Source organism: Grus americana, chromosome 9, assembly GCF_028858705.1.
Source record: "Grus americana isolate bGruAme1 chromosome 9, bGruAme1.mat, whole genome shotgun sequence".
In the NCBI taxonomy this organism is placed as follows: domain Eukaryota; kingdom Metazoa; phylum Chordata; class Aves; order Gruiformes; family Gruidae; genus Grus; species Grus americana.
This window is the reverse complement of record NC_072860.1, coordinates 24189647-24215985: the sequence shown is the minus strand read 5'-3', so window position 1 is coordinate 24215985 and position 26339 is coordinate 24189647. Positions and strand designations below refer to the sequence as shown.

Genomic DNA, 26339 nt, shown 5'->3' with positions numbered 1-26339 from the left:
AATCCTCTTTATCACCTACATGGTTCCCAGACCAGTTTTACACTAGTCTGTGTAATTCCTTTTCAGTCACGGCCCTGTTGTACCTCCCACAGCACCTCCACGATCACCAGGGTGAGAGGGGATGTAAGCTGGGAAAGGTTTGTTTAACCTGTGTCCTCCTCCTGCACTTCTTAATGGAAGGCTTTTGTCCTACCTCCTCTTTGCAGCATGCCCTCCTGGATGGTACGGTGCAAACTGTCTACAGCGCTGCATCTGCCATGGCCAGGCTGCCTGTGACCGTGTGACGGGCGAGTGCCGGTGTCCCCAGGGTTGGATGGGGATAGCATGTGAACTGGGTGAGTCTTGTCATGTCCTCCAAGAGGAAAATTATGTATTTCTAGAGAATTTTTCCCAAGGGAGACTTCAAAATCTCCCTCACTGAAGGTTTTTAGGACCAGCTTAGGTGATTCACCATATTTCAGAGGCATAAGTGTGTTGCCTCTGCAGCCCCTCCAGCCTGATGCCCCATCAGTCTCCCCCATCTCGTTTCAGAGTGTGGGGATGGGAGGCACGGAGAGGGCTGTGAGCAGAACTGTAGCTGCCACCACGGGGTTTGTGACCAGCACTCGGGGAAATGCATCTGCCGCGCCGGCTGGACTGGGGATCGCTGTGATGTTGGTAAGGGCAGTTCCTTCTGCATATGCCTTATTTTAACACTTTCTTCTACCATCAGCCATTTCTTCCCAACCACATACACATATCCTTGTCCAAATCATTTTTTCTCTTCCCACTTCGGTTCCCTACATGCTAACAAAATGAAGGTATTTCTCTACCTTATGGGTACAAGGAAGAACACGCGAAAGGGAGTGAGTTGTAAGGAGGGTTTGCCAGATCAGCCACATGCTGCTGCGTCTCTGTAAGTCATCAAGGGGAGCTCAGAAAATTTGCCTGTAATGGTTCAGATTGCACCTACCTTGCATGTGGTCTAGATTGCCCAGATTTGACATAGCTGTCTGTTTAGATCCGTGTAAATCTCTGAAATAGAAATGTCATAAGCAGTAGGCATCAGATGACTTGAAACGTGCCACCAGCTTGGCCACTGAGCTGCTGCGGTTTTTGCAAGCCGCAAGCAATTTTCTGTTGTCTCCTGAGGTGTTGAGGGCTCACAAAGCCTCAGCCACCAGCATGACCTGTAAAGCCTTCACAGTGCCCACCTTCCTCTTCTTCAGTCCTCACTTTCTCTTTGATCACTCACAGAGACCTGTGAAGTGGAAAGCAGTACGTGGACACGGTGCATTGTCACTGTTCCTACAGCTGTCCCTCTGTCTACGCATAATTGTGTAAACGTGAATGGCATCACCATCTCTATAGACACCGTCTGGATTTGTACTCTAGATTATGACTAAGTCTTGGCAGACTTTCATGTGTGGGCTCATTAATAGCCAATGTTAAATGCTTTTAATATTTTTAATATATTCTCTTTCAATGATATTTTCTGGGCATGCAGTCTTCTAAATATCCATTGCCACGTGCAAGAACAATGATATTGGCTCGTTTGTCAGTGGCGGATGCTTCCCGTGCAACGGGAAGAACTGTTGTGTTCTCTGCTTCTCCTCGCAGTGTGCCCTCCGGGATATTTTGGCAAGCGGTGCGAGGAGCAATGTGACTGCGTGCACGGCTTGTCCTGCCACCATCAAACTGGAGTGTGTCACTGTGAAAAGGGATGGCGAGGGAGGCACTGTGACAAACGTGAGTGTCTGCTGGGAGTTTCTGGAGGAAAGTTTAGGTCTGTGTGTATGTTCCTCCCAAATCCAGAGCCAGTGGCAGGATTCTCTCACCCCCACGTTGCTCTGTGGGGTTGGTCTGGAGGTGCTCATGGGGATGGGTGCAGCAAATCCATGGAGTGGGGGGAGCTTTGCACCATCCTGCCTGGCCCGTGCCCCGTGCCCTAACGAGGATTGGTTGCACCATTGCAGCTTGCTTGCCTGGCCACTACGGCGCAGGCTGTGCCCAGCAGTGCCAGTGTCCCGCGGGTACCCCCTGCCATCACCTGACAGGCGAGTGCGGCTGTCCTCCAGGGTTCACCGGCCTCAGCTGTGAGAAAAGTAAGTTTGTTATAAGATTTCAAATACTTCCCTTGTAAATTAATGAAGAAATTAATTTCTTAAAAACCTGATGATATAATGCCTGAAGAGGTAGGAGACAATGACCTCCTGGCAATGAAGATGGACAAGGGCGGCTTGTCACTCACCCAAATGGTTTGGCCGGTTCTGACCTCTGTGCCTGGTGCAGTTTGGGCTGGCAGGGTTTACCCTCTCCGGGTTCGCAGCTCTCAGGCTGGCAGGGAGCAGCCGGGGGCTAAACTGGAGCAAAACAGACTGAGGAGGTGGGAGCTGAGCCCGACTCCTGCCGCGGCCATCGCTGTGCCGTGGGTAAAGCAGCAGCTCAGCTTTCTGTTGGCCTTGTCCCCGTGAGGGACCGTCTATTCCTACTGTCAGAGCTCATGGAAATGTCATTATCTGGTTTTTCCTCAGTGTTGAGTTTGGCAGTCTGGAGCTGTCTTTGAAAGCAGGCTCGTTCTGTGACCCCGGCTGCATAATTTTGACTTTGTTCTTCCTTGCCTGAGCACTGCTTTAGCAAAAAGAAAAACAACAACAGAAAAGAATTAAAGGAATTGACATTGGTGTTCCATATCCTCCACTAAAGGACTCTAAATCCTGACCGAGGGCAACTTAATGGAAGTGAGATGTAAGAGTTAGAGGTGGAAAATCCAAAACCTGTAGGCAATGTGGCCATCAACAGGCAAAATCAAACCTGTGAAGATGTTGGTGCTACAGCAGCTTTGCAAGTTTAAACTCCCTGCAAAAGGTAGAATGTCTTTATCCACGCGCCTGGTCCCTTGTGAATTATACTGTTATTTTAGTCAATTTTACCTGACATTTCCCTATGATTTTTTCTAGTGACAAGAAAATTGTATCTGGCCCTTGACAGTTGGGCACAAATTGACTGAACGAAACAAAATCAAGCAGTGAAGTAACCCCCAAGTAAATGTAATAAATCCAAAGTCCCGGAGGAGAGCGTCGTTCTGTAGGCAGGAATTTTATTTAATAAATTTGAACTCGCTCTTTGTTTGAGTGCTATATTTACCAAGACAAATTTAATTTATTGGTTTACGTTTCCTCTTCCCCAAGCTTGTCCACCGGGCACGTATGGTAAGAACTGTAACCGAGTATGTCAGTGCTCTGCCGAGAATGAGGAATGTCACCCGGTGACTGGCGACTGTGCGTGCCGCCCGGGGTACTACGGGGCCCGCTGCAACCTCCGTGAGTATCGGGTTTGGGCTGCCCGCTTTCTGAGCGAGGACTGAGTTATGCAGAAGTATGTGCTGGTGCTTTGAGTTCATCTGTGTCAGTACCTTCGGTGTTGACTGAGATAAAGTAAGCATAGGTTGGGTTAATTTACAATAATAAAAATACCTGTATTATTGCAAGGAATTAATTTCATTTTTTAAAATTAATTAAAAAAAAAAAAAAGATTCATTTCTTAACTAAATTCTTTCCGATTTCATGCCACTCTGAAGAATATCAATATCATTCTCTACATTTACACCTCTCGTCTTCAGCTACACCCGGATATTGCGTAGCTCTTTCATTTCCAAATACCTAGGCCAAAATACTTCCTGAAATCTCAGCATGCTCAAGTAAGGACAAATGGTTATTAGAAAACAACAAGCTGCAATTGGCAATAAATCTAAGTGATTCATAAAGTCACTTAAGTTGTAGGGCCTTCTGAGGAACAATCAAATTAAACAAATTGTTACTCTGGATTGAAAAATGGTGACTAGTGTAGAGGACAAAATGCCAATTGGCCAAACACTCCATCATAAAAAATATTCCCAGATCCACATGCCTCATGCCGATATTTTAGGAGATCTGTAAAGTTGTTCCTGGTGGAATGTGGCAACTGATAAGAAACATATACCAATGTATCCAGAAAAGGAGACAGTTTATTACCTTTTTATTTACAACTTTAATTTTGTTTTTACTCCATGGCTTGTAATAGTCTTATTTAAAAAAAAAAAGAAAAGAAAAAAAAGAAAAAAAACCTTTCTTTTTGGCAAATGCTGATTTTTCCTTTCCCAGGAAGAATGCTGTGTGGCTCTGTTTTTTTGGGTGGCAATTTGGATACAAAGGTCAGCTACCATGTGTGTGGCTCCAGTAAGGGTTAAACCTGTGCTTTATGCCTTGAGTAGAAATAGGAATGAGTCTCATTTTAGAGATGGGCGTTTGTATTACTGTCATGTCATCACAAGTTATTCTTTTAAATATAAATGTAAATGTAAGGATTCATTCTATCTTGCTTCGTACATCAATTCTCACTGTAAGTGAGATCGAAATCCGGCCTTCAAAATCTAGGCTAGAGCCATCTGGATCCATTATACATTAGATTATTATAAATATTATAGTAGAGCAGTAGCAGAGATCAACTATTTAACAGTATCGTTTTAAAAGGCTTAATCATGGTTAGCCTATTACTTTTATGTAGCAATCTCTCAGTAGTCATTACCTGTGCATATAGTTCTAAATCTCTGTAGCTTATAGTAAATGTCCTCGAGCTTGCTAGATCCTTAAGATTTTACTTCAGAATTTAAAAATTAAAACATTAATAATTGCACTGAAGTTCTGACATAAAAGAAATTACAAAATGAAATCTGTGTTTCGTTGCATTCAGAGAGGATTTTGCCATGGGCTCCTGTGTAGCTAGGATTAAATCTGTAGCTCATGACACATGAGCCTTCATGATGGTGTGTTCTCTTGGATTCCAAAAACACACAGTATCTTGCACAGCAAATTCTCACTTAATAAATATAGTTTTGTTAAATGCTTACTGGAGAGATAATGGTGTGGTGGATAACCATTGTCTGATGATACCTGATAACCAGGGATAGCTAGCTTGACTTTGGTGGAAATACTCCTTGTTCCCGCCATCCTCACTATAGAGAGAACTGGGGCTGCTCCAGGATGAAGAAGCTTTCGATAGAATATTAAAAACAGCATAGAGAGCTGCTCCCAAAGACGTGAAATGGGCTTCAGTCCAGTCAACATGTGGTTGGATGCTGCTGGAAATGGTTTCTGGCAACTATTGCTATATTTATAGTACTGTGAAGAAAGGTTCAAGAAGTATCTATAAAAGGTGTAGTTGGCTGGGAAGTCAAATTTCCAGGAGCCAAGAGCAACGATGCTTTCATGTTCTCAAATTTTGGAGTGAAGAGCTGAAACAGTCTCTTGGCAGGATCCAGAGGAAGCAGACAAACTAGCAATAAGGTTCCCATCAATTGTCCATAACTCGGTGGACAGGCAGATCTACTTGAGTGAAGTTATGAATAAAAAGCATTAAGTGGTGGTCTAACGGATAAAAAACCCCCATGGTACGTCTCTGTGACATTTACTGGGTTGGGTGAACCCTGAGCCAGAAATACCTCACCAGCTTCACCTTCAAGCTATAGGTAACAGGATGCTTCAGGAGTGATATTTTGACAATGCCATTAATATTGGTAAGAGAAGCCCTAGTGTATGCAGTTGGTATGAAAAGATTTAGGAGCTCTTGGTCATGGCAAACCCACCCAAACCAAAAGGAAAAAAATCAGGAAATGAGTTAGAAATCTGGCTGCTGCTCCTGCTGTTCTCAGAAAAAATATGTCAGATGCACAGGAAACTCTTAAATTAGAAAATGTCTTTATGAGATAACTGGTGGCTAGAGGCAGCACCTACTTAAATGGCAGGACACTGGTAAGTTGCCCTAGCTATCTGCATGGAAGTTCTTCTGCAAAGTAGTAACAGAGGAGATGGCCTTGTTAATAATCACGTGAACGTCACAGCTGATGCGTTTGCCCTGCTTGTGTTGCTCCCCGCTGGACTGAAGTAAATAAAATGCTGCAAGGGTACGTAAATTGTTAAGGTGGGAATTGCTGCACTCATTTCAGTAATGGACCTGCTCTTGCCAGTCTTGAGCTGAGAAACAACTCTGAAAGCTTTGCCAGGGAGAAGCAGCGTATTTGGGAGTGTGGGAAACAGAATTAAAAAAAAGAGAAAAGCCAAGTGATGACCAAAAGGGAAGGGAGGAGGAAAAAAACTCACTTAGAGTCCAGTTGAATCATTGAATCTGGGTGTGCCCTTAACTTCATGTCTTGGTGGAAATGAAATAGATGTTGCAGGGCTCACTCCTTGATGCCGGGTTTGCATGTGAAACAGATTTTCTGTACTGACAGATGGAAGCACTGATGACGAAATATTCATTGAGAAGAAGCCATGGTTGAGAAGGGCTGGGGAGTATCTGCATGTTATAAAAGTGTGTATCTGTTTAGTCCTGATGATCTGCTATCCTGATTTGAGCAGAAGCCAGTTTTCAGTTTTATATTAAAAGTTATCCCTTTAAAGCTTCACCATAAGATCTACCTCTCTATTGAATAGTTCCAAAAATCCCAAGATTTCTCCAGCCTCTCAGACCATGCTTTCATGCCTTCAGAAAAGAGAGAAAATGCATAAAGTGATTTATGCACACATTGTGAGAGAGCTGTTACTTGGAGACGTGTGCAAATATATATTCCACCAGATTTCCAAAGTAGCCATAGGCTTTCCTTTTGCCAGTGGAAGAGAAGGAAGGAAGCAAAGAAATGACATTTAGAGGTAGTAGCCCTAATGTAACTGTTCAATGATGAAGCGGTAGCTTCTCCTTCCTCCAGTACACTGGAAAATTAGGACAGTAACCTGCATCTCCAGAGTTCAGTGCTGGCACGCTGGAGACAACCCTGACAGATGGAGGCACGTGCCTAGCAGCTCTGTCCAGCTCTTTTCCTCGGTTCCAGCCTCCATCACTCTAAAGAGTATCTTGGAGACATGAGCTAAGTGTGGCAGATGCATTCATGTCTTCCTGATCTTGTATTCAGTGTTCCTTCAACATTAGCTGTCCAAAAAGAAACCAGAAATACTTACTACCACCTGGAAAAACCTCTTCATGGACAGCTCGTTGCCATGTAACACCGGCTCCACAATCCATCCAGGTCTAATGTTTCTTTTGGTTATTACAAAGTACAGCTGCTTTGGTTTTTTCCTCAGACATTTTTCTGGCCTTGCATTTAAACCATCTCTCTCCTGCACCTATCTTCTGAGAAGGTGTCTTCTGAAATTTGATGTTATTTCCATGTGCACGTTTTCATAATCTTCCATCCACAGCCCACTAGATGTGCCAGAGCAACGCCAACTCCAGGTTGGACGGAAAGAGTAGATTATAGAGGAAACAAATTTTCTCCAACGTAAACATTTTTTAAAAGACGAGACCTGCCCCAGTATCCACAACTGGTCAGCTGAAATGACTGCTAAAAGGGGCAGAGATGGCTCACGGCTTCTCCCCGTCTCATGCAAGCCAGGCTGGTGCTGCCCAAAGGAAGAGGGACCAGGGCCCCATCTCTCCATCTCTGCCACAGGAGGGAAAGGGGAAACAGGTTGATTTGGAACAGAAATCCAAGAGGAAAACCTCTGAAGAACTGGGCTTGCTTTTCCTGCTACCGTCATGTATGAGGAGCGGGAGGAGAAGGCAGAGCCAGGAGCAGTGGGACCAGGCTTGGCAGCAGCAGTTGGACTGGCTCTCCCGGGTTTGACATTGCAAGTCAGCGCTGCCTGGCATTGCCCAAGGCAAGCATCTGCTTGTCAATGCCTACTCCTGGCCCTCTAGATGTGAATAGAGTTAGAAAATGAAAATCTAATTTTGGTTGAAAGCAACAAAGTGTGTATGACATGAAATGCAATGGGCCCAGTAGCAACGTAACCTAATTGCTATTTTGTTCTTTTAAATCAGGGTGTCCAAAAGGTACTTACGGTTCAAACTGCCAGAACGCCTGTAAATGCATGAATGGAGGCCGTTGCGACCCTGCGTCAGGAACTTGTGATTGCGCGCCTGGTTTCATTGGAGCTGACTGCAGTACAAGTAAGCCAACATTCATGTTCTGCTTCTTGCAAAAAACAGCAGAGAGAATAATCTGCATAAGAGCTTGTCAGTAGAAAAACAGACAGATCCCAGCTACCTCCTCCTTGAATTGTAAATCAGGATTCCAGCTTTGTAAAAAAATCTCTTGCAAAATATTTTCCCTCTCTTCTGCGTGCATAGAAGCAAGGACACTCATCCCAGGATTACAACCTGCTTGCCCAAATTTATTTCTAGAGCCAGCTCAGCATGAATTGCTCAAGTTCCTTCTTCCTGTCCAAAATTTCTAGGTTGAGAAATTATCTCAATATTTTGCTTCACACTGTGGTGCCATTAGTTTCAATAAATGGGAAAAAGATCAAGTTTTGTCATGGCAAAACTGGTAAAGACTCCATGGCAACCCTATTCTTACTTCTCTATTTCAGACCTAAATTGTGTGGCTGAATTCCTGTGCTGTTTCCAACACTATGATCTCTACGAAGTTCTCTTCAGTTTATTCACAGAAAGGCAATGCTTTAATGTTTACTAGCCTATAGCTTTGCTCTTCAGTGTAGGACAGCATCAATATTAAGGAAGGAAAGATGTCTTTAGCTGGAAGGATGAGCAGCTGATATTTCAGTTGCACACTCAGCCTTTTGGTAGGAAACCTGCTAAATGTTCCATGTGAAACCATGGATTATATTTATAACCTCAAGTAAAGTTTCAGAGGATGAAGCAGTCATGTCTTTGGATGGGTTTTGGTTTCATAGTTGCTGCTTTGAAGCGCGTTAGTTGGGATAAAAACAAAGCCAACTCTACCTATCAGATCCTGCCTATATTAAAAATGAAAACTGGCATTGGATACCCAGCGTGTTTAACAAAGGCTGCGTTTCCTTCAGCTTGCCCTGAAAATCGCTACGGGAAGGACTGCACCCTGTTCTGTGCATGCGGTAAAGGTCAGTGTGACCCACGGACTGGCAAGTGTACCTGTCCTCCCGGCCAAATGGGACCCAGCTGTCAGCAAGGTAACAAAGCAGGACCCAAGGTCATCTCTTCAGTTGGGCACGTACTTAAAACAACCAGCAAATAAAACTCGGTGCCAAACATTGTTTATAGCTGCGTTTCCCAATGCCTCTGCTTGATAACACTGCAGGTTGCTGTGTACTCAGCCTTTGTCCCTCTCTGCTCCATCACCCTGCCTTTACCCTACCCTTGTCTCCTGCCCACATCTCACTGTTTTGCTCCACCACCCTCGGTACCGTTGCACTGGCTTCTCCGCAAAGCTGAAGTCGGTGTTTTCAGAGAATTGCAGTCCAAACACCACAAAGGTGAAGATGGGGAAAATGGTATTTTGTACCATGCAACGTGAGCAGCGTGAGGGCGCTGTGGGTGCATGGGACTAAATTTGGAAGCAAATTGCTTGAGCTGAAAAAGTAAAGGGAGAGGGTTTGCTGAGCAGGAGTTGAGATGAGAGTAAGAATGTGGAGTGAAGCCAAGTGAGGAGAGTTTGGATGGAACTGCTAATAAGAGTGGAGTAGAGTGTCCTACAGCCCTTAGGAGACACCAGGCACTTGGGACACTCTGTGGCAATCATGTGTTTGTCTTTATTCCCTGTCACCTTCATTCTTTTTGGGGATGCTAATTTTTATTTTCTTTCAAACTTTGTTAATTCTCTGTAGTGTGTCCCCAGGGACAATACGGCCCCAACTGCCACCTGACATGTACCTGTCAGAATGGTGGCATCTGTGACCACGTGGATGGCAACTGCACGTGTGGGCTCGGCTGGACAGGAAGGTCATGTGAGAAAGGTAATTTTCCGCTTTGAAGACAGTGGTTGTGTACATTCAAACAAGGGTTCACAGTGTCTACAGACCCACAAAAGGAGACAGGTTTTGCTTAAGACAATGCCCTCCCAGCTGCATTCATCTCTGCAGCTTTTCTCGCACAGAACTGCCGCTAGTTAGAGCATTAGGTCTTTTTTCAGAGAGTTTCCTCGTGAGTCCTGCTCTGTAACTCATAAATTCCTTTGCATGGACTCTTATTTCTTCTCCTGTCCAACTTCTGTGTTCTTTTGTTCATGGGACCATTGTTTTGTATCTTCTTTCATTCCTGTGCTCCTCAGAGGTTAGCAGAAGACCACATCTCCCTCCTCTCGTTTTGTTCTCTCCTGTTACTCTCTTCCCTTTGACACTGGACTGCAGTTGAACGTCCCGCGCATTAACTTCCCTGTTAGTATAGTTCTGACAACATCTGACCAAAGCAATTGAGATTGCTTTGCTATCTCGCCCTTACTTCTGCATGACAGCTCTCCCGTACACAAGACAAAGCACACTTAAATAGAATAAGATCAGTTTTCACTCTGGAAACCCTCCTGCCAGCCCAGAGCAGAGTTTTTCCACATCCTTCTGTCCGTCTCCCAAAAGTAATTCTGCCTTTCTGTGTTCCAATTTATCTCTCCAGAGAAGAGCTATCTTACAGTTACAGACTTAAATGTTCAGGAGACCATGAGGTTACAAGTGTGATGTCAAATAAATAGTAAGTTCCAAGTTCACATTCAAGACAATGTCATTGTTCCATCGTAACTGCCACGATGCAATCTCCCCAACACACCGCAGGGCCTTCATTTGCAGCCTCTGTGCCTCACATCTACAGAAGATCCACCTCAAACTCCATACATATCTTGATGAAGAACTGGTCATTGTAGGGGAATGCCCTTATATAAAATGTCCTATAGAAATGACACTTTTTTAGCAGAATTCTTCTATGCAATTGTTTCACTTTGCACCTGAGAAGACTCAGAAACCCACTTCATGCACATGTGCAGAGAAGGAGCTGGGTAGACATGCACACAGCACATAAAGAACTAGAACGAACTTCACGGTTCATCTTTTGACAGAGATAGCAAAGTTATTGGAAATTTGAGTCTTGATTTCCACAGCAGTGTGGTTTTGAGTGTGTTTTGACTAGAAATCAAAGACAGCTAATCAGGCATCCTTTTTCTAGTGATTAGATACAATGTTCTTGAAAGATCTTGTCTGACATTTGCTGAGTTATGAATCTGATTATTTGGACGGCCACGCTCATTTAAGTTGGTCTGCCCAGATTCACATTATCATAGCAGTGGGAAGTTAATGTATGCAGAAATGATGCCGAAGTTAATTATATTGGCACAGTCACTTTTTCATGACTTGGCCTTCAGTAATTTGAGAGGTGTTTAGCTCTGTAAAAGCAGATATCTCATTATACATGGAAAGTCTGTTGCTATGTGTGAAAAAGAGATCCTCCCGATTTTATTAGGAATTGGAATAGCGTGAACTCCAATGATAACACAGAGGAGGAAAAGCTTCATGTTTTCTTTCACACTTTTGAAGTGCCTATAAGAAAATATTGCTGTAGATATAGAAAAATAAATAATATACCATTTATACCATTTACTATGTGGCTTTACAACACGTGGTGCGGGTTCAACACTGACTACATAGAGAGACAAATTAAAAAAGGTAGACTATAAAAAGTATGAGGAAATTGCTGTTTGAACATCTATATAATATAAAAGATGTCTCATCAAAGTATGTAAATACAACATAGTTGTGCAGAAATGCTGTGTCTTTGTGACAAATGTTCTCCTTGGCTCTGCAAGTTATTGTATGGGCATCATGCCTCATCTATAGAAGCTATCACATAAGAGCTTTTCTGGGTGAGGTCAGCGGGGTTTTTTTTTGTTTGTCTGTTTTTCTGTCCATGTCCTGCCAGCAGAATGTCTCCCAGGGAAGTACGGGTCCGGCTGTGGCTTGGACTGCTCGTGCCAGCACAACGGCACCTGCGACAGGTTCACGGGCTGCTGCCAGTGCCCCGAGGGTTACTACGGCCGCTCCTGCGAGCACAGTAAGTGGGGGTACCCCGGGCAGCCCGGGTGCCCTGGCTTCCAACAGGGACGGGATGTGGGGCTTCAGAGTAGCCACATAAACACCTTGCCAGCTCCATGAAAATTTTTGGGGTGTCCCAGATCACCCAGCTGCTTCCAGATCTGAGTAACTTTGGTGCTGGGGTGGTACAAGGTTAAGAGCACATGACATTATTAGAGTTAATGATAAATATCATTTTTGTTGGTTCCCAGGGAATGTAGCTGAGAATACAGAGGGGTTTAGGGGGATGTATGTTTTTCTTCATAAAACTTCCTCATTTTCATTTCTTTTATTTTTCAGGGTGCCCCCCTGGATTTTATGGACTAAGCTGTGTTCATGCATGTGCCTGTAAAAATGGAGCGAGCTGCGATGCAGTGACAGGACAGTGCATTTGTCCTTTGGGTTATCAAGGTGTCTACTGTGAGAAAGGTACTTGCACTCCTCTGATGTAAACGAAAAAAACCAACCAAACAAAAAATCAAAATAACCCCCCAAAAATGCATGTCATTATTCAAACCTTTGTTGAGAGCAACTTCTTCCATATTTTGAGCTTTATGAATATCCTGAAACACTAGATTTGGGATTGTTTACCTGTTATATAGCTGGGTGTTCTCATTTCCTTATAAATTAACTAATCTGGTTCTGATTAATATAGTGAAAGTTCTGGTCTCCGTGATGTCTTGCAGCAATGAGTTCCACATGTTGTTTATTAAAAATAAGTTCCTTTTACTGATTTTAAATTTGCTTCTAAAACCACAAATAAGATTATTAAATAGGTGAATGTCAGACCTGTTGAGTGTTATAGAATGGTCTTCTAGAGAGCTCTAATTAAAAATGAAAATAAGTGCCAGTTACATTTCTGGGACAGCTTTACAGATAGCTTTGATAGGTTAGATTAGATGAACCCAACATAAAGAGAATTCATATAAATATTGTGCCTATTCCGCTATGTTTGATTCTTCATTAAACTTGGCATTTACACTACCTTCAGTGCAGAGCTTATGAGCTTTCCGCTGAGACATCCTGGAAAAACTCCTCTGGCTTAGTGTACGTCTTGCCATTCAAACGTGCGTCTAACAAAGCGCTCTTGCTCTCAGGCTGCGACAGGGGCTGGTTTGGAGAGAGGTGCCAGCATCAGTGCGACTGCGGAAGAGCTCCTTGTGATCCAGAGACTGGGAAGTGCCTTTGCCCACCTGGGAAGACTGGAGACAAATGTGACATTGGTAAGGGTAATAGCTTCTAAGGGCTGGACTATGAATAGTTAAACCAGTATGACCTGTTGGTCTAAGTGTAACTAAAAGGACATTTGCTGGTATTCAAGAACGCATTGTTTGCAGCAAATTACTCTTACGGGTTATCAACAGCTTTATCAACAGCCTGTACCTCTTGATTTAACCCATATTTAAATTGATATATCGATGAGGATAGCAGAGCTGCAGCACCTTTGTCTGCCTCTGGGCTTCAGCAGTAGTCCAGGAACATTTAATCCAAATAAAATTCCCTCATTTGCAGCACAGGCACTTGGGCTGTGTGTTTGGGAAATGGTTGGCCCACGAGAGCAGAATTATTTTGTAACAAGGGTATAAAAACAAGTGAGAAAATTCTCCTGTAGGCAAAACCAGTCCCACTGCTGTACCCTGATGAGATGATTGCAGGGTCGAGAGGCAGCAATGGCAGGCAAGGTTCTTGAGCCAGACTCTGATCACAGTTATCATGGACTAAATTTAGGGTGATCACTGCAGTAAAGGGAATTGCAGTGGCTTAAAAAAGTGTAGAGAAGAGATTTGTGATCCTAATGTTGTGGCAAACAAGATAAAAGGAGTGAACATCCGTGTGCTACTTTTGGAGGTTCACACCAGGAACCGTAATCCTCCTGAGCCCCAGAATCACAGTGGGGGAATATTATTTCTCTTTTTGTTCTAGGATAGGGCAGGAAATGGCTTTAAACAGCCTGTTATTAATGCAAAGTAATTGCTGGGAGCTTAACTGCTAGTGCAACCTGCAAAACTAAAATGGAAAATGATTTGCTTCCCTCTCCGCGCTGTCCTGTGGTCAGAAACTCAAGCCACCCCATCTGCAGGCGCTGGTCTGATGGGGGACGTCGGCCACCCCCGTAGCCAGCGCGGCGCTGGGCATCCAGAGGCTTTCCAGCGAAATTTTAGGCAGAATTGGAACGCAAGGGGGAAGCTCAGCACCAAAAATGCGAACTGAGGTTTTGCTTCTTGCAAACTCTAGGAGTCATTTTTATTTTTCTTAAATCAGCTAGGGTAGCCCCCATCCATGAAAAGCTGTTATGGGGTAGGTTTTATTTGCATTTTTATTTTCAATTAGGCTCAGTTCATCTGTGATATAACTGTGAGCAGCTGTGACTGTGCAGCAGCCATAAAGATAAAAGGCCTGATTTTAATTTGAACTCTGGTAAAGCACCCATTAAACAGGCAAAATGTTAATTAAAAAAAAAAAAAGAGAGAGAGAATATAACAGACTTTTATGGGCGCTCTTTTTCTGTAGTAAATTAACATTGCAGACTTTCAAACAGATGTCTTAAATACACATTGTTATTAACATGAAAATGTGGTATTACATAAATTAAAATCAGGTCCAGAGGTGTTTGAGGAGACCTTTTCTCATAACATTTCCTAATTGAAAAGGCCAAGCTCTGAGCGCACGGGGAGAGTTCTCCCACGTGTTGGGGCTGCAGCTGATGCAGGGCTCAGCAGCACCTTGACTTACCTAAGGGCGCCTGTGTGAGAAAGCAAGCGCCTTCGTTATTTCTTCAGTACTTTCTAGTGAGGTGACGGAGAGAGGGCTCTTGTTTACAGTGTATTTAGCACCCTGCCTTGTGACCTGCTGCTAACTTTTCCTTCATGCCTGTAATCTGGATAAAAAAATTGCAATGAGGATTTATCAGCCTAGATATGAAATGTATTTGTATTTGGAAGCGAGACATTCTGTGAATTCAATTTGCCAGGAGGCAGCAGAATTGGGCAATCGGAGTAAGACATAAGAGTATATATAAAATGGATTAGGTTTCAATTTCACATTCTTTGAGGGAAGAATCTTTGCTGGCGCACACAGACAGCCAAGCCGTGCAGTGGAGAGCTGCCGGAGATAGTGTGGATCCAGGATGCTGACAGTAACTTTCCTGAGCAAATCCCAAGATCTTTTCTGTTGGGCTGTCAACCCCTGATATTACACCAGTAATGATTTCCATTCTGGGAACTTCTTTAGGACAGCTGGGCCACAGTTTGGGCGGACCATGCAGTAGATGAAACTTGAAGATTGCAAGGCTTTCCAAAATGTTATGTTTTAATGTTAGCAGATGTAGTTGTCTGAGCCGCTTCCTGATCGTGCAGAACAGGGAGACTACTAGGGAGCATCCACCCTCTTCCAAACACTTCTGTCCTTCCAGAATGCAGGTCAGACCAGTACGGCCCTGACTGCTCCCTGCGATGCCAGTGTGCCAGCAAATCCCAGTGCAACCCATACAACGGGAACTGCGTATGTCCAGCCACATGGATGGGGCCAACCTGCAAAGAAGGTAACACAAGCTGGAGATGCGCGGGCTTTCTTAGTAGAAGAAATCATGCTCAGGCCATGGTGGTGGTCAGCAAATCATTTGGACAGGAGTATTAACCCACCATGCAAACATGGTGCTCAGCATCAGCCACCGCAGTTTCTGCGTCGAGCTGTGTGAGGCAGAAGTCGTTCTGTACTTCCATCTCTGGTGAAAAACTCAGAGCCTGTGATAGCAGCAGCTTTGCTTGGAAGGGTTCTGGTGGTGTGTGCTCCCCTCCTTAACAGTCCAGGAGCCTCATGGTGCAAATGCCAGGAGTCGTTCCAGTGTTTGTGAGGTCTTGGCCAAGCTGAACTGACTCAGTGCAGTGGTTTCCCCTCAGAGCAGGCTGTGGAGATCCTGCACAGCCTGCTGAAGGATTCCCGTGGCTGCCTCCAGCACAGCTGTACACTCTTCTATGCCTGCCAGTGTGAAATCTTGCCCTGAAATAGTGGATATCCACAGCCTCTGTAAGATGAATAGGGAGGTTTACTTGCTGTGCGTGCCATCACATTCACTTACTTTTTGTAGAGGTGTCAAGTTTTGAAGAGCATGGTCAAACGTGATAAGCCAGATAAGTAGATAAAACATTGGAAAATAGATTTGGATTGATTTGTGAGTGTGCTAAAGCACTCATCACACTATCACAAAAGGGTTTGGGGGTTTGGTTTTCTTTTTGTTTAGATAATTTCTCATCTTAATGAGATATAGAACTAAGTGAAAGTTTCCTCCCACTTGTAGTCTAATCACAACTGGCTTGATGGTGATACCATACAATTCTGTATTTAGTTTAGGAACCACTCTGGGATCCTTCCATCTGAGAGATGTTTTATTTTGCCTGCTCTCTGCCTCTGTGAGGAGATCAGTGTAACTCAGTCCTCTACCTTCTCTTGAAGAGTACCATTTATTGAATTATTTAAGTGTAAATTGCATAATCTATATAATATTTCAATATTATGTTATATAGACCTGAAACCGTGTTTCTACTTAATTCTCTAGGTGGCCCTCCAAAGCTTCCTTTTTATGAAGAACAAACTCAAGAAAGAGGGAATATTTTTCCAAGAGCTCTACAACAGTAACATTTGGACTAATAAATGAACTGTTTTATATGCACAGACGGTATTTGAATTTGGATATGAAAACAGCTATTCAATTCAGCTTGAATTGTACTGAAGTATTCACACTTCTTATGGAAGACTACAGAGGCCATTTAGTAGCTGGATCCTTTTAAAAAGTTGAATCTGTTCATATATTTAATCCTAGCCTCTTACCCCTTCATTAATCTGCTCTGGACATTCTTTCTGATATATAATTCACTGTTTGAAAGATTGGACGTGTTTTCAATAAGACCAGCTCCAAAGAGTATCGGGATAAGCGGTATGTAACATATCAACGTGCAGACCACGTAGAAGTGACTTTCTAAACCCACTTGACATCCAGCATGAAGTTTAACAAGTGTTTCACGGATTATTATGTCAATATAAATTCACTGCAAAATCACATTGCATGGAAACTAGTGGAATTCACCAAATTAACTCCTCTTTGAATAATATTGTGTTCTAGAAAAACATTCAGTCTAATTTTAAACTTGCAACTGAAGAAGAATCCACCACAGTCCTCAATAAGTTGTTAATTAATTTAAGAATATGTACCGCACTTCTAGAGTGGATTGACTGATTGGAAAGTCTCCATCTATATCTTGCTTACGTCTGACTCAGTCTTCCGAAGAGCATGGTGTCATCTGTCAGACTCTTCTGGCTTTCTGCGTTCTCCCATCTTGTCAGTTGATTTTCTTGGTGGTTTGTCAAGTCAAACTGTGCAGCAGTTCTCGTCAAACAGTACCTTCTAATGCAGAAAAGAGTTTTATCTTAGATGGAGACAGCAGATAGTAAGCAAGAATAGATGTTTAAAGATAATCTCAGTGTTCTTTACATAAAGGATTATAGTGTACTTTTACTGCACAATAGTTGGTCAACTTTAGCAAGTCCTGATACCATTCAACAGCTACTGTTGGTCACTTAATAGAACAAAGACATTTTGGTGCTATTTTGTCTCTTTAGACAGCTTGTTCTTTAATATAGAACTGTGTCATTATAAAGAAATAATGTTCTCTATTCTAATGTTCTGAGTTAACCAGACTAAAAGATTTTAGAGTGCCTCGTTATACCTCTCTTTAGGTTAGGAGTTACAAAATCTGTGTAGTAACCTCTTGAGTCTGACTATATCAAAAGTGCACTAATTAAAGGCCATCCGGACCATGGGCTCAGTAGACATGGGAGTACAGGCAGTTCCAGGTCTTGTGCTCACACTACCATGCACACACCATAACAAATTGCAACTCTGCAAAAGAAGATTTTTGTCTTAGAAGAGACAAAGTGACAATAATTGATGCTAACTTGTGATTTTTAAAGATGTTGTTTGTTGTTGCGGTTGGATAATGAGGTGGTGAAGTAAAGGTTTTACCCCATGATTCACCTCATGTCTAAAACACATCTGCAGTCATTAACTGTCCAGTACAAAGCACGGGACATTTCCTCACCTGGGAGTTTAATTCACACTGTGATCTGTTGGAAGCAATACAGGTTTGGTAGCTTTTTCAAGCTTCATGGAAGTCTTACTGTTGTTATTCATCACTTCATAGGTATTGAAAGTCATCCTAAGCACAGTAAAGATATTTGTCAATGTGTCAAAATTAATTAACAAACTGCACTTTCGGCCAGAAAATCACAAGGACTGATGCCGATCCCTTGTAATTTCTTCTTAGAGCTCTGTGAATGTTGCAGGAAAGTTTACTTGATGTAGATGTAACAAAATTGTCATCCCAAACCTAGACAGAAGTGTGTGGCTCTCAGAGGGCTTTACTGTCAGCCGTGACATTTTAAATGTTCTTTTGTAGATGTGATCTGGGTCTAAGCCTACAATTATGTGAATTTGGGGGAATTTCACTGAACTAGAACTGATAAGGTAAATCTCGTGCGAGACAATTAGCTATAATCTTAGCAACTGCTGGAGAAGAACGATCCAAGTTAAGCAATTGACATATTTTGATCTTAACTATGTATTTACCACAGAGCCAAACTACAATAGTAATGCAAGCGTCACGTTATATTCAAGATTGTTTGCAGAATCATAGAGTACGTTACGTTGTAAGAGATCTTTGGAGGTCCAGGCTTTTCTTCAAAGCCTGGCCAACTTCAAAGTTAAATGGGGCTGCTTGGAGATTGATCCAGTCTAGCTCTGAATATCTCCAAGGATGGAGATCCCACCACCTCTTTGAGCTCCTGTCCCAGTGAAAATTTCATGCTCACGATTTTTTTTCCCCTAGTTTCTAACCAGAATTTCCTAAGTTTCAACTTTGGTCCGCTGCTTCTCATCCTTTCAGTGTGCATCTCTGAGAAGTGTTTGGCTTCATCTCATCTACAGCCCCCATGGGGCAGTTGAAGACAGCAGCGATACCTCCCCTTGGTCTTCTCTTCTGAAGACTGAGCAAACCCTGCTCCCTCAGACCCAACTGCATCAGCCCCGATTACCTCGGTGACCCCGTTCCAGTACGTTGGACACTTCAGTGTAGGGAAAGGTGCCCGATGTCTGGTATGGTAACGCAGCAGCTACTGCGTAAAACTCAAGAACTTATATTTTGCTGTTTGGCAGCAGTTTATGAAACGTACTGGTGTTTTCTTATCTATGTATACTGATATGTGATCAGAGCAGCTAATCAAAGGGGAAACCTTTCTCAAGCCATATTATTTACACCTGTGTATACTTGTTTACATTTTCCACAATACCTTGATAACAGAATTGTAAATATGTAGTATAAAGGAAATAAGAGGGGTTTGTATTAAGTATTTTTAAAGAATGTCACAATTTTAGGTACATGATGAAACACATATTTTAAGTGACTGATACTGAGCCTGTGCCAATGAATTAGAGGCCCAAGTAGATCTGCCTGGGAAATATTTCAGCAAACTTTTTTTAAAATCAGAAAATTCCAATTCATACAAAACCATCCCCATGCAATAGTCTTTTTTTATTCATTCCTCCTTCAAAATACTTCTTAGTTATTGCCTTGGGGAAAGAAGTTCACTTCAGTGCCATTAAATAGGTCATTCTGATCTGGGGCTCAGTATGACTTTTTTGTTCCAAAACAAAGTAAAATCATATAAAGATAAAAATCAAAATTAACTATTTTTAAAATATTAAAAGATTAATTTTGATTGGGGTAGTTTTGAATGTCTTTTCTTGGATCTCTATTTGTGAAGGTTTTCACTTTTTTCACAAGGCAGGGAAAATGTTTACAGGATGCTGTTTTCTAGAAGAGCCAAAACTTTGCATCATTAGCTATTAATTGAGGAAGTTTACTTGCTTGTGATGTCATTAGTATGTTTTGATTCTGCTCCTTACTGCAGATTAGCAAATTTACCTAATTCTGTGCCTACAAAATAGTCTTCATTAGACAGCATAGGCTTTTTTAATGGAAAAACTACTAAATCAGCTTTTCCATAGATTAGTTTTGTGGCAAGTGAGTGTAATTGTTACTAAAATAATGTAACTCTGCTTATTTGCTTCATCGGATTCCAGTGAAAGACTGTGAGGCTGATACTGTCCTGAACATAGCACTGGAGCTTGTTGAAAATGAAAGTGAAAACTTCAGGGAAAATGGGTTTTATATTTAAATTTATGTCCATCTTCCACTTGGTAAATGCCTTTCTTGGCTCTCCATTTCCCAGAAGGCTGAAGTTAATTACGCTTTCTTGCAAAGAGCGCTCTGTGTATTCCGCTGTAACACACTTGCATGCACAGATAACTCCTTTCAGAAAGACATTTAAATTATTTTGACTGTGCAGTTTCTGTGCCAAATCCCGCTCTCTCACCTTGTTGTGTATTCCAGATAACTTCAGTTTGAGAAGGGTGGAAATGCATGTAACTCAGTGGGTTCAGCAGAATCTTACTCAATGTGAATTCATGAAACCAGAACAACATGTTTTAAGTTAGACTTAAGTATTTATAAAACTATTCTCATAGGAAAACAATCAGAATTTTAAAAATTCCCCGCTTCCCCTGCCAAAAATTATTATTCTACTTTTATCCTTTTTATGTTGAAGAACCGTAGCTATTAAAGTTTGCCCAGATTTCTTGCCAACCATATTATTTTGATTGGCTGCAGATTTCTGTTTGTGTAAGTAATAACCATCATAGTATCAGGAGTTGCCAACGGGACAAACATGGAAATTATACCTTTATGTCCTTCCCAGAAGAGCCAAAGAGACATTTTGGAGCTATCATGGCTTCATAGTGTTGATCTAACAATGACAAATAGCGATGTTTTGGTTAGAGTTTAGCTTCTTATCAGAGCAAAGAAAGGCTTAGGAAGGGTCCTTGAGAGAACTGGTGGATCAAGAATCCTCCATCCTCCCATCCCATGTTAATTTTTTTAACAGTTAGGCCAGAAACCTTCTCGGTCCCCAGTTCTTGAAGGACTTTTCCTGCACGCTGACCTGTGGCTGACTGCAGCAGCTCCGTGCGTGAGCTGTGACTGTGCCCAGTAATTCTTTTGCGGGGTCAAAGCTTTAAATTCTAACACTGTGTAAAGCAATTTCCAATGGTAAACAACAAATCTCAGACTTGTAGAGCATAAATTGTTTATTCTGTTCTTTTTATTGCTTTTAATAAGCACTTGCATAGCAAGATTATTTCTTTGTGAATTTGTAACCCCCTTCAAAGAATATGCGGGATGTATCAAACCTGTACTGTACTTTGCTGTACACGTATCATAGTGAAAGGATGCTAATTTTTTTATATAAACATGTCGTTAAAACTTATTCTTGTTTTCTCCTTATTGATAGTATTAAAGCAGTAGGCCTATGTTGCGAATGAAACTTTATTCTGTTAAACCAATTCACATTCAGAGCAAACACGCTGAAATCACACCTGCTTTTAATAGTTTGTATAGAATAAATAATGGCCTGTACATAAATGGGTTTATATATGATCCCTGACCAGAGCAACTTGTCCACTGACCGAGCCTGATAAATAGAGGTTTCTGGCACTCAGACTCCAGAGTATTAGAAATATTCAAAACACAGCATAAATCTTGCTGGAAGAGGATGGTTATGAAGTGTAACGTTTCTGGAAGACTTGGGCATGAAGCACTTTGAAGGCATTTGACACCGCACACCTGCGGGCCTCCATCAGCCTTCTTGGACACTTCCCAGAGCCTAATACTCGCTGAACAAATAGCCCGGTTCACCTTAAGGGTATTGTCTTCTCACATTGGCAGGAGCTAAAGGAACACATGTGCCTGTTTAATGCCAAATAATACAATAAGTGTGTGCTGGTTAATTGGAAGTAGCATGCTAAATTGAATTCAAAATGTGTAACAAAGGGGGGACAGTATATCAAGCTGTCAGAGAAAAAGTGGACAGATACGGCTAGCTAGCTTCTGGGAGAACTGCTCTACAGGCTTGGACTTATTTTTAAATCTTAGAGCAAACACTTTTAAATTTAGCTCTGTAGTACTGCAGGACTTTGTCATATGTGATTTACTTCATTGTTCATACAGTTTTCAACAAGGAGTAGAATAATTAAGTTCATTTGGTTTGTCATCTTTTTAACATACGCTATAAAGATAGCTCTATAATCACGGCAGCTTATTCAATAACTTCTTTCTTAGTAGCAATATTTATACTCTTCAAAAAAATTGTAGAAGTTATTGCACTAGCCTTTCAGTCCCAATGATTGCCATTAAGAGCTGATCATAAAGTAAATGTGGTGGGTTAATATTCACAACCTGTGCAGAGTTGGCATTGTTCTATGTCTCAACCCTTTAAAAAAGCCATCTCTTTGCAGCGCTTGAAAAGTTCATGTATGTCTGCAATAGAAATCTGGCACTGGAATAAGGGTGATCTTGTGGCCGTGATCCAGGAAGCACTGCTCCATGGTATGGTCCCCTCGGCACCTTCAGACACTGTTAAACCGATCTGTATCCAGCACTGCTTATCTCTTATTTTAGTCAGCACTAAAAGTTCACAGGGTGCTAATAGAGTATTCTGTATGCACACAGTAAAAAAAAAAAAAAAAGCTGTCCAAAGCCCATAAATGATTTAAAAATTACTTAAAAGTTCTGTATGATAAGGCACTGCTTTGTTGATTTCTTCAAGCATGGTAGTTAAAAAAAAAATACAACTCAGTTGTGTTGTTTTATATATGAATAAAGATGTCAGCAACTAGTCATCTAACTGTCCATGCCATTTGGCAGTATCTAGCTTCCTTTTCAGTAATAGCCCAATAAATCTTTATCTTTTAGTAAGCTGATGACAGCAAAACATCTTGAGAAGCTGCATGTGGTGTAGATATTATAGTTAATGTTTAAAATGCTTCATGCCATCATCTACTGGGTGTTTTTTCCAGCCCAGATGTAACATCTTGGCTTAAGGCATGTGCTCGTGTCTCCCTCTAGTGACCCCAAGGGCCTAATGATAATTAAACTAATTAATTATGTTAAGGTTGTGATTTCTTGGTGTAAGAGATCAAAGAGTTAAGGCTTGCTGGTCCTCAGAGGTCAAATTTGGCTAATTCATTAATACAGTAAAGCATGAATTACTAGCATCAGGTGTAGACCATGGCCCGTCTGAGCAAAGGCTGCACAAACGTAGCAAGGTGATGGTCCTGCCCCAAGACCACCATGTCTGTCCACAGCAAGTGAGATCCATCTCTGCTCACGTGGCCTTAGTGCTCGCACAGTCCTCTTACCAAAAGTAATACAAAATTTGCAGATTTCCAGTTTGCAGAAGTTTCTGTACTTCGCATCGATGTGTTCTTCCTACCTACAACTCCTACTTAGTTCAGCCAGAAACATGAAGGAAACCTACTGTGAAATTCAAGGGTTGTGTCATCTCTGTCCCCTGCTTTGAAGATGGCATGGAGGCTTTCCAGCGTGGGAGCGCCGGAGCTAACCGAGTGCACGTCGCCTGGTTGAGTGGAGCCATACTTGGGGTGGAAATGCTCCATGCTCCCACCCATTCTGCCCCATTGTGCCCGCTCTCATTAACGAGAAACTGCCCTGTCTTTTCTTTGTTATTTACTAAGTCTTAGCGTGCTATACGTTACTTACAAAGTGACTTAATGAAAATTCTCTGGTTTTTGCAGCTGAAGGTATTTTTCACCCAGAAATCCAATTTTAAATTATTTTTATGTCCTGTAAAATAGGCAGTAAGAGTCCTTGCTGTATGTCATCAGCAAAGAATAAGCGGTGGGAGCAGAGGCTGCGGGGGCCATTCCTGCCTGCCTGTTGCTTTTTTTCCTTTTTCTACTTGACGTTTATGTTGCGGTAGCCGTTGTGGATCTTGGCCTTGCACTACTAGGCACATAAGAAGGCTGCTCTTAATTATTGTTTTAACCTTAAGGGTATATAAGAAGTACAGAATAGCAAGCGTAATAGCGTCACGTTAAATATGGGCCATATTCCTGGGTAATGAGGGGTGGGAGTGCTGCAGGAGCAGCCTCACAACGAACCAATCTGGCCAGGGCATCGCTCTGCTCGAGCCTTTTGCAGAGCCCTTCTCCACCCTCTCAAAAGCAAGAGGTTTGAACAGACACCTTGAAGAACTATTAGAACTGTTCACAGTCATATTTAGCACGTTAAATTTTTTACAAGAGCTAGTGAATTTGATCAGAAAATAGTTATTTTTGGCTGCCAATGTGGCAAAACCACTTAAAATACAAACTCAAGAATGTGTTGAAAGGAGACGTTTTGCCAGTGCAGCTATTGTTGTAGCAAAGTCTCCCCTCTGATCCAACGGGAATCTTCCCTCCAAGATAAGTTACTTGAAAAGGTAAGATGGAAGTCAAGTGCCTGGAGAATCTTTACGTCTTTGAAAAGAGTGTTGGCGGGGGTTGTTTTGATTTGGTTTCTTATTGCAAACCCTTTTGCTGTGGAGTGGTAGCTGGAGTTTTCCTTCTCTTGGGAAGCTCTGCGGATTAATTCAGTAGTCCCGTGTCCCCGGTTTGATAATGTGCTAGCTACAAGGGATAATGGAGAAGCATGACTTGGGGCAGTGCATCCAGCCCTTTAAGCCCACTTTTTTTACCCTAAAAAAATAAGTATAGCATCATGATGAATTTGCAGTGAACTTTCCCTTATTTCTGATTTCTAGCTCCAAAAAAGAGCCTTAGGGTTTTGGTTTTTTTTTTTTCTTTTAATATATAAAAAACCAGTGCTACTCCCAGAGGTGCAGTCCTCACCACTGTCATACGGTGTCCTCTGGAGAGCCAGGTCTGTCTCCCCTGGGAAAAATCAAAAAAAAGGTCTGTAAGGATTTGGGACAGAATGATTTCTTCTAAACATTGCAGCGGTAGAAATCCATTTTAATGCATATCTCAGTGAGTGCTTGTGCAAGCAGAAACCAGCCCCTGAACACTTCAGGAACCGAAAAAGGGATGAAACCACGGCACCTGTTATCTTGAATACATAAATGGTGCTTCGGTGATAGCACTAAAGCCATCACGTGGTAAGTGTGTGCCAAGTCACAGGAGATGTGAAAAACATTACAGTCGATAAATGAATGTTTTATTTTGAGTGGGCATGAAGGAGGATGTTGAAAACTGGGTTTCTTCCTGACTCTGCTGCCAGGAGTACAAAGCACCACACAAGAGACTTTTGAAGGTCCCTCTGGGAAAAATGCCATTGCCAACTCAACTGTAGTGTGCTGTCCAAGTTGCCCTGAAGGAATCCCTGCCAGAAACACCTGTTAACAATAAGGACTTGTTAATGTTTCACAATTATTTTCCCAAGTATGTTATTGCTACACCAGTCCCCGACGCAAGAAATGTTGGCAAACATTAAATACACATGATACCTGTGAAAACCTTTGGTCTGTCTGCATCTGCAAAGACCAAGATGAAGCTGCATCTGCAGGTCTGGTGAGGGCTCCGTGGAGCTGAGCTTGCTCTCAGCAGGGAGGGATTAATGGGATGTGTTGGGCACACATTTGGGATCCTTTGGGAACCAGCATTAAGGAAGAGAAGGTGGTCAGTAAATGAAAAATAACCTGCTCCAGTGCCTCTTTACCATAGTATTAAAAGTCTTATTTGTTGTTGAGTTGTTTGCCCAGTCTTGTGATTCTTCATTTTTAATCTAACCTTTCTCAGCCCCAAAGCTGACCCTCTTCATTAGAGATGAAAAAAAAAAATCTCTGGCTTTTGCTTTTCATGCCATTGCCCTGACACAGGGCACACCTGGTATCATGTAGTATCTCCCCCCGGCTCTATATGAAATCAGGAAGAGTAAAAAACTGTGGGTCTATCAGTCACGACTACAACTTTTTCAAAGAAAAGCAGCATAAGTACCTTATGTGGAAGAAAGTTAAGCAACAGACCATTCATGGCACATCCTAACTTTTCAGTGCAAAAGGGAATGGAGGAGAGCTGCAGCGGTGGCCAGTCTGGGGGAATTTCTTGTCTTTGCCCCATCCCTCCAAAGATATTGCTGCATCACCGGCTTCAGTTCAGACCAGATACAAACTCATGATATATCGGAGAAGTGAGGCTTCTGCTTCGAGGTGTGTTTACAAGGTGTATTGATAGGCATGGTACACTTCTGGTTGTGAAAGTCAAGGCTGGCCAGGCTGTGTACCTTTGTAACTAAAGAAAAACCATGAATGGCAGCTTCTCCACCTGATATCAAGACAACATTGACGTTTATGTTGATAGTTTATCTTCCCCAAGTGAGGAAACTGCAGCAACTGGCAGATCTTAAAGACAGGGCTGGACCTTGATGGATGTCAAAAAAGGACGTTGGATTTTGAAGTTGTACTGAGAGTCTGTCTTCATTCTTGAGCCTTGATGCACTTTTCCAGTGGGTTTTAAACTTCAGGTATCTGATTAAATCTCATCTTTTTGATACAGTTTATGTGCGAGCTATTTAACAGCATACATTTCCAATT

At 42.3% G+C, this 26339-nt stretch overlaps 1 protein-coding gene across 1 annotated transcript in view; it reads left to right on the top strand.

Moving 5' to 3' along the window:
* The window catches only part of LOC129210222 (multiple epidermal growth factor-like domains protein 6), a 201607-nt gene extending 180443 nt beyond the window's left edge, over window positions 1-21164 (top strand). The window contains exons 26-38 of the mRNA XM_054835924.1: window positions 207-335; window positions 532-657; window positions 1600-1728; window positions 1956-2084; window positions 3171-3302; window positions 7834-7962; window positions 8838-8963; window positions 9618-9746; window positions 11695-11823; window positions 12144-12272; window positions 12941-13066; window positions 15256-15384; window positions 16399-21164. Coding sequence (XP_054691899.1) covers window positions 207-335; window positions 532-657; window positions 1600-1728; window positions 1956-2084; window positions 3171-3302; window positions 7834-7962; window positions 8838-8963; window positions 9618-9746; window positions 11695-11823; window positions 12144-12272; window positions 12941-13066; window positions 15256-15384; window positions 16399-16478 — 1622 coding nt within the window. The 3' untranslated portion in view covers window positions 16479-21164. The remainder of the gene's footprint in view (window positions 1-206; window positions 336-531; window positions 658-1599; window positions 1729-1955; window positions 2085-3170; window positions 3303-7833; window positions 7963-8837; window positions 8964-9617; window positions 9747-11694; window positions 11824-12143; window positions 12273-12940; window positions 13067-15255; window positions 15385-16398) is intronic.
* Window positions 21165-26339: the final 5175 nt, after the last annotated feature.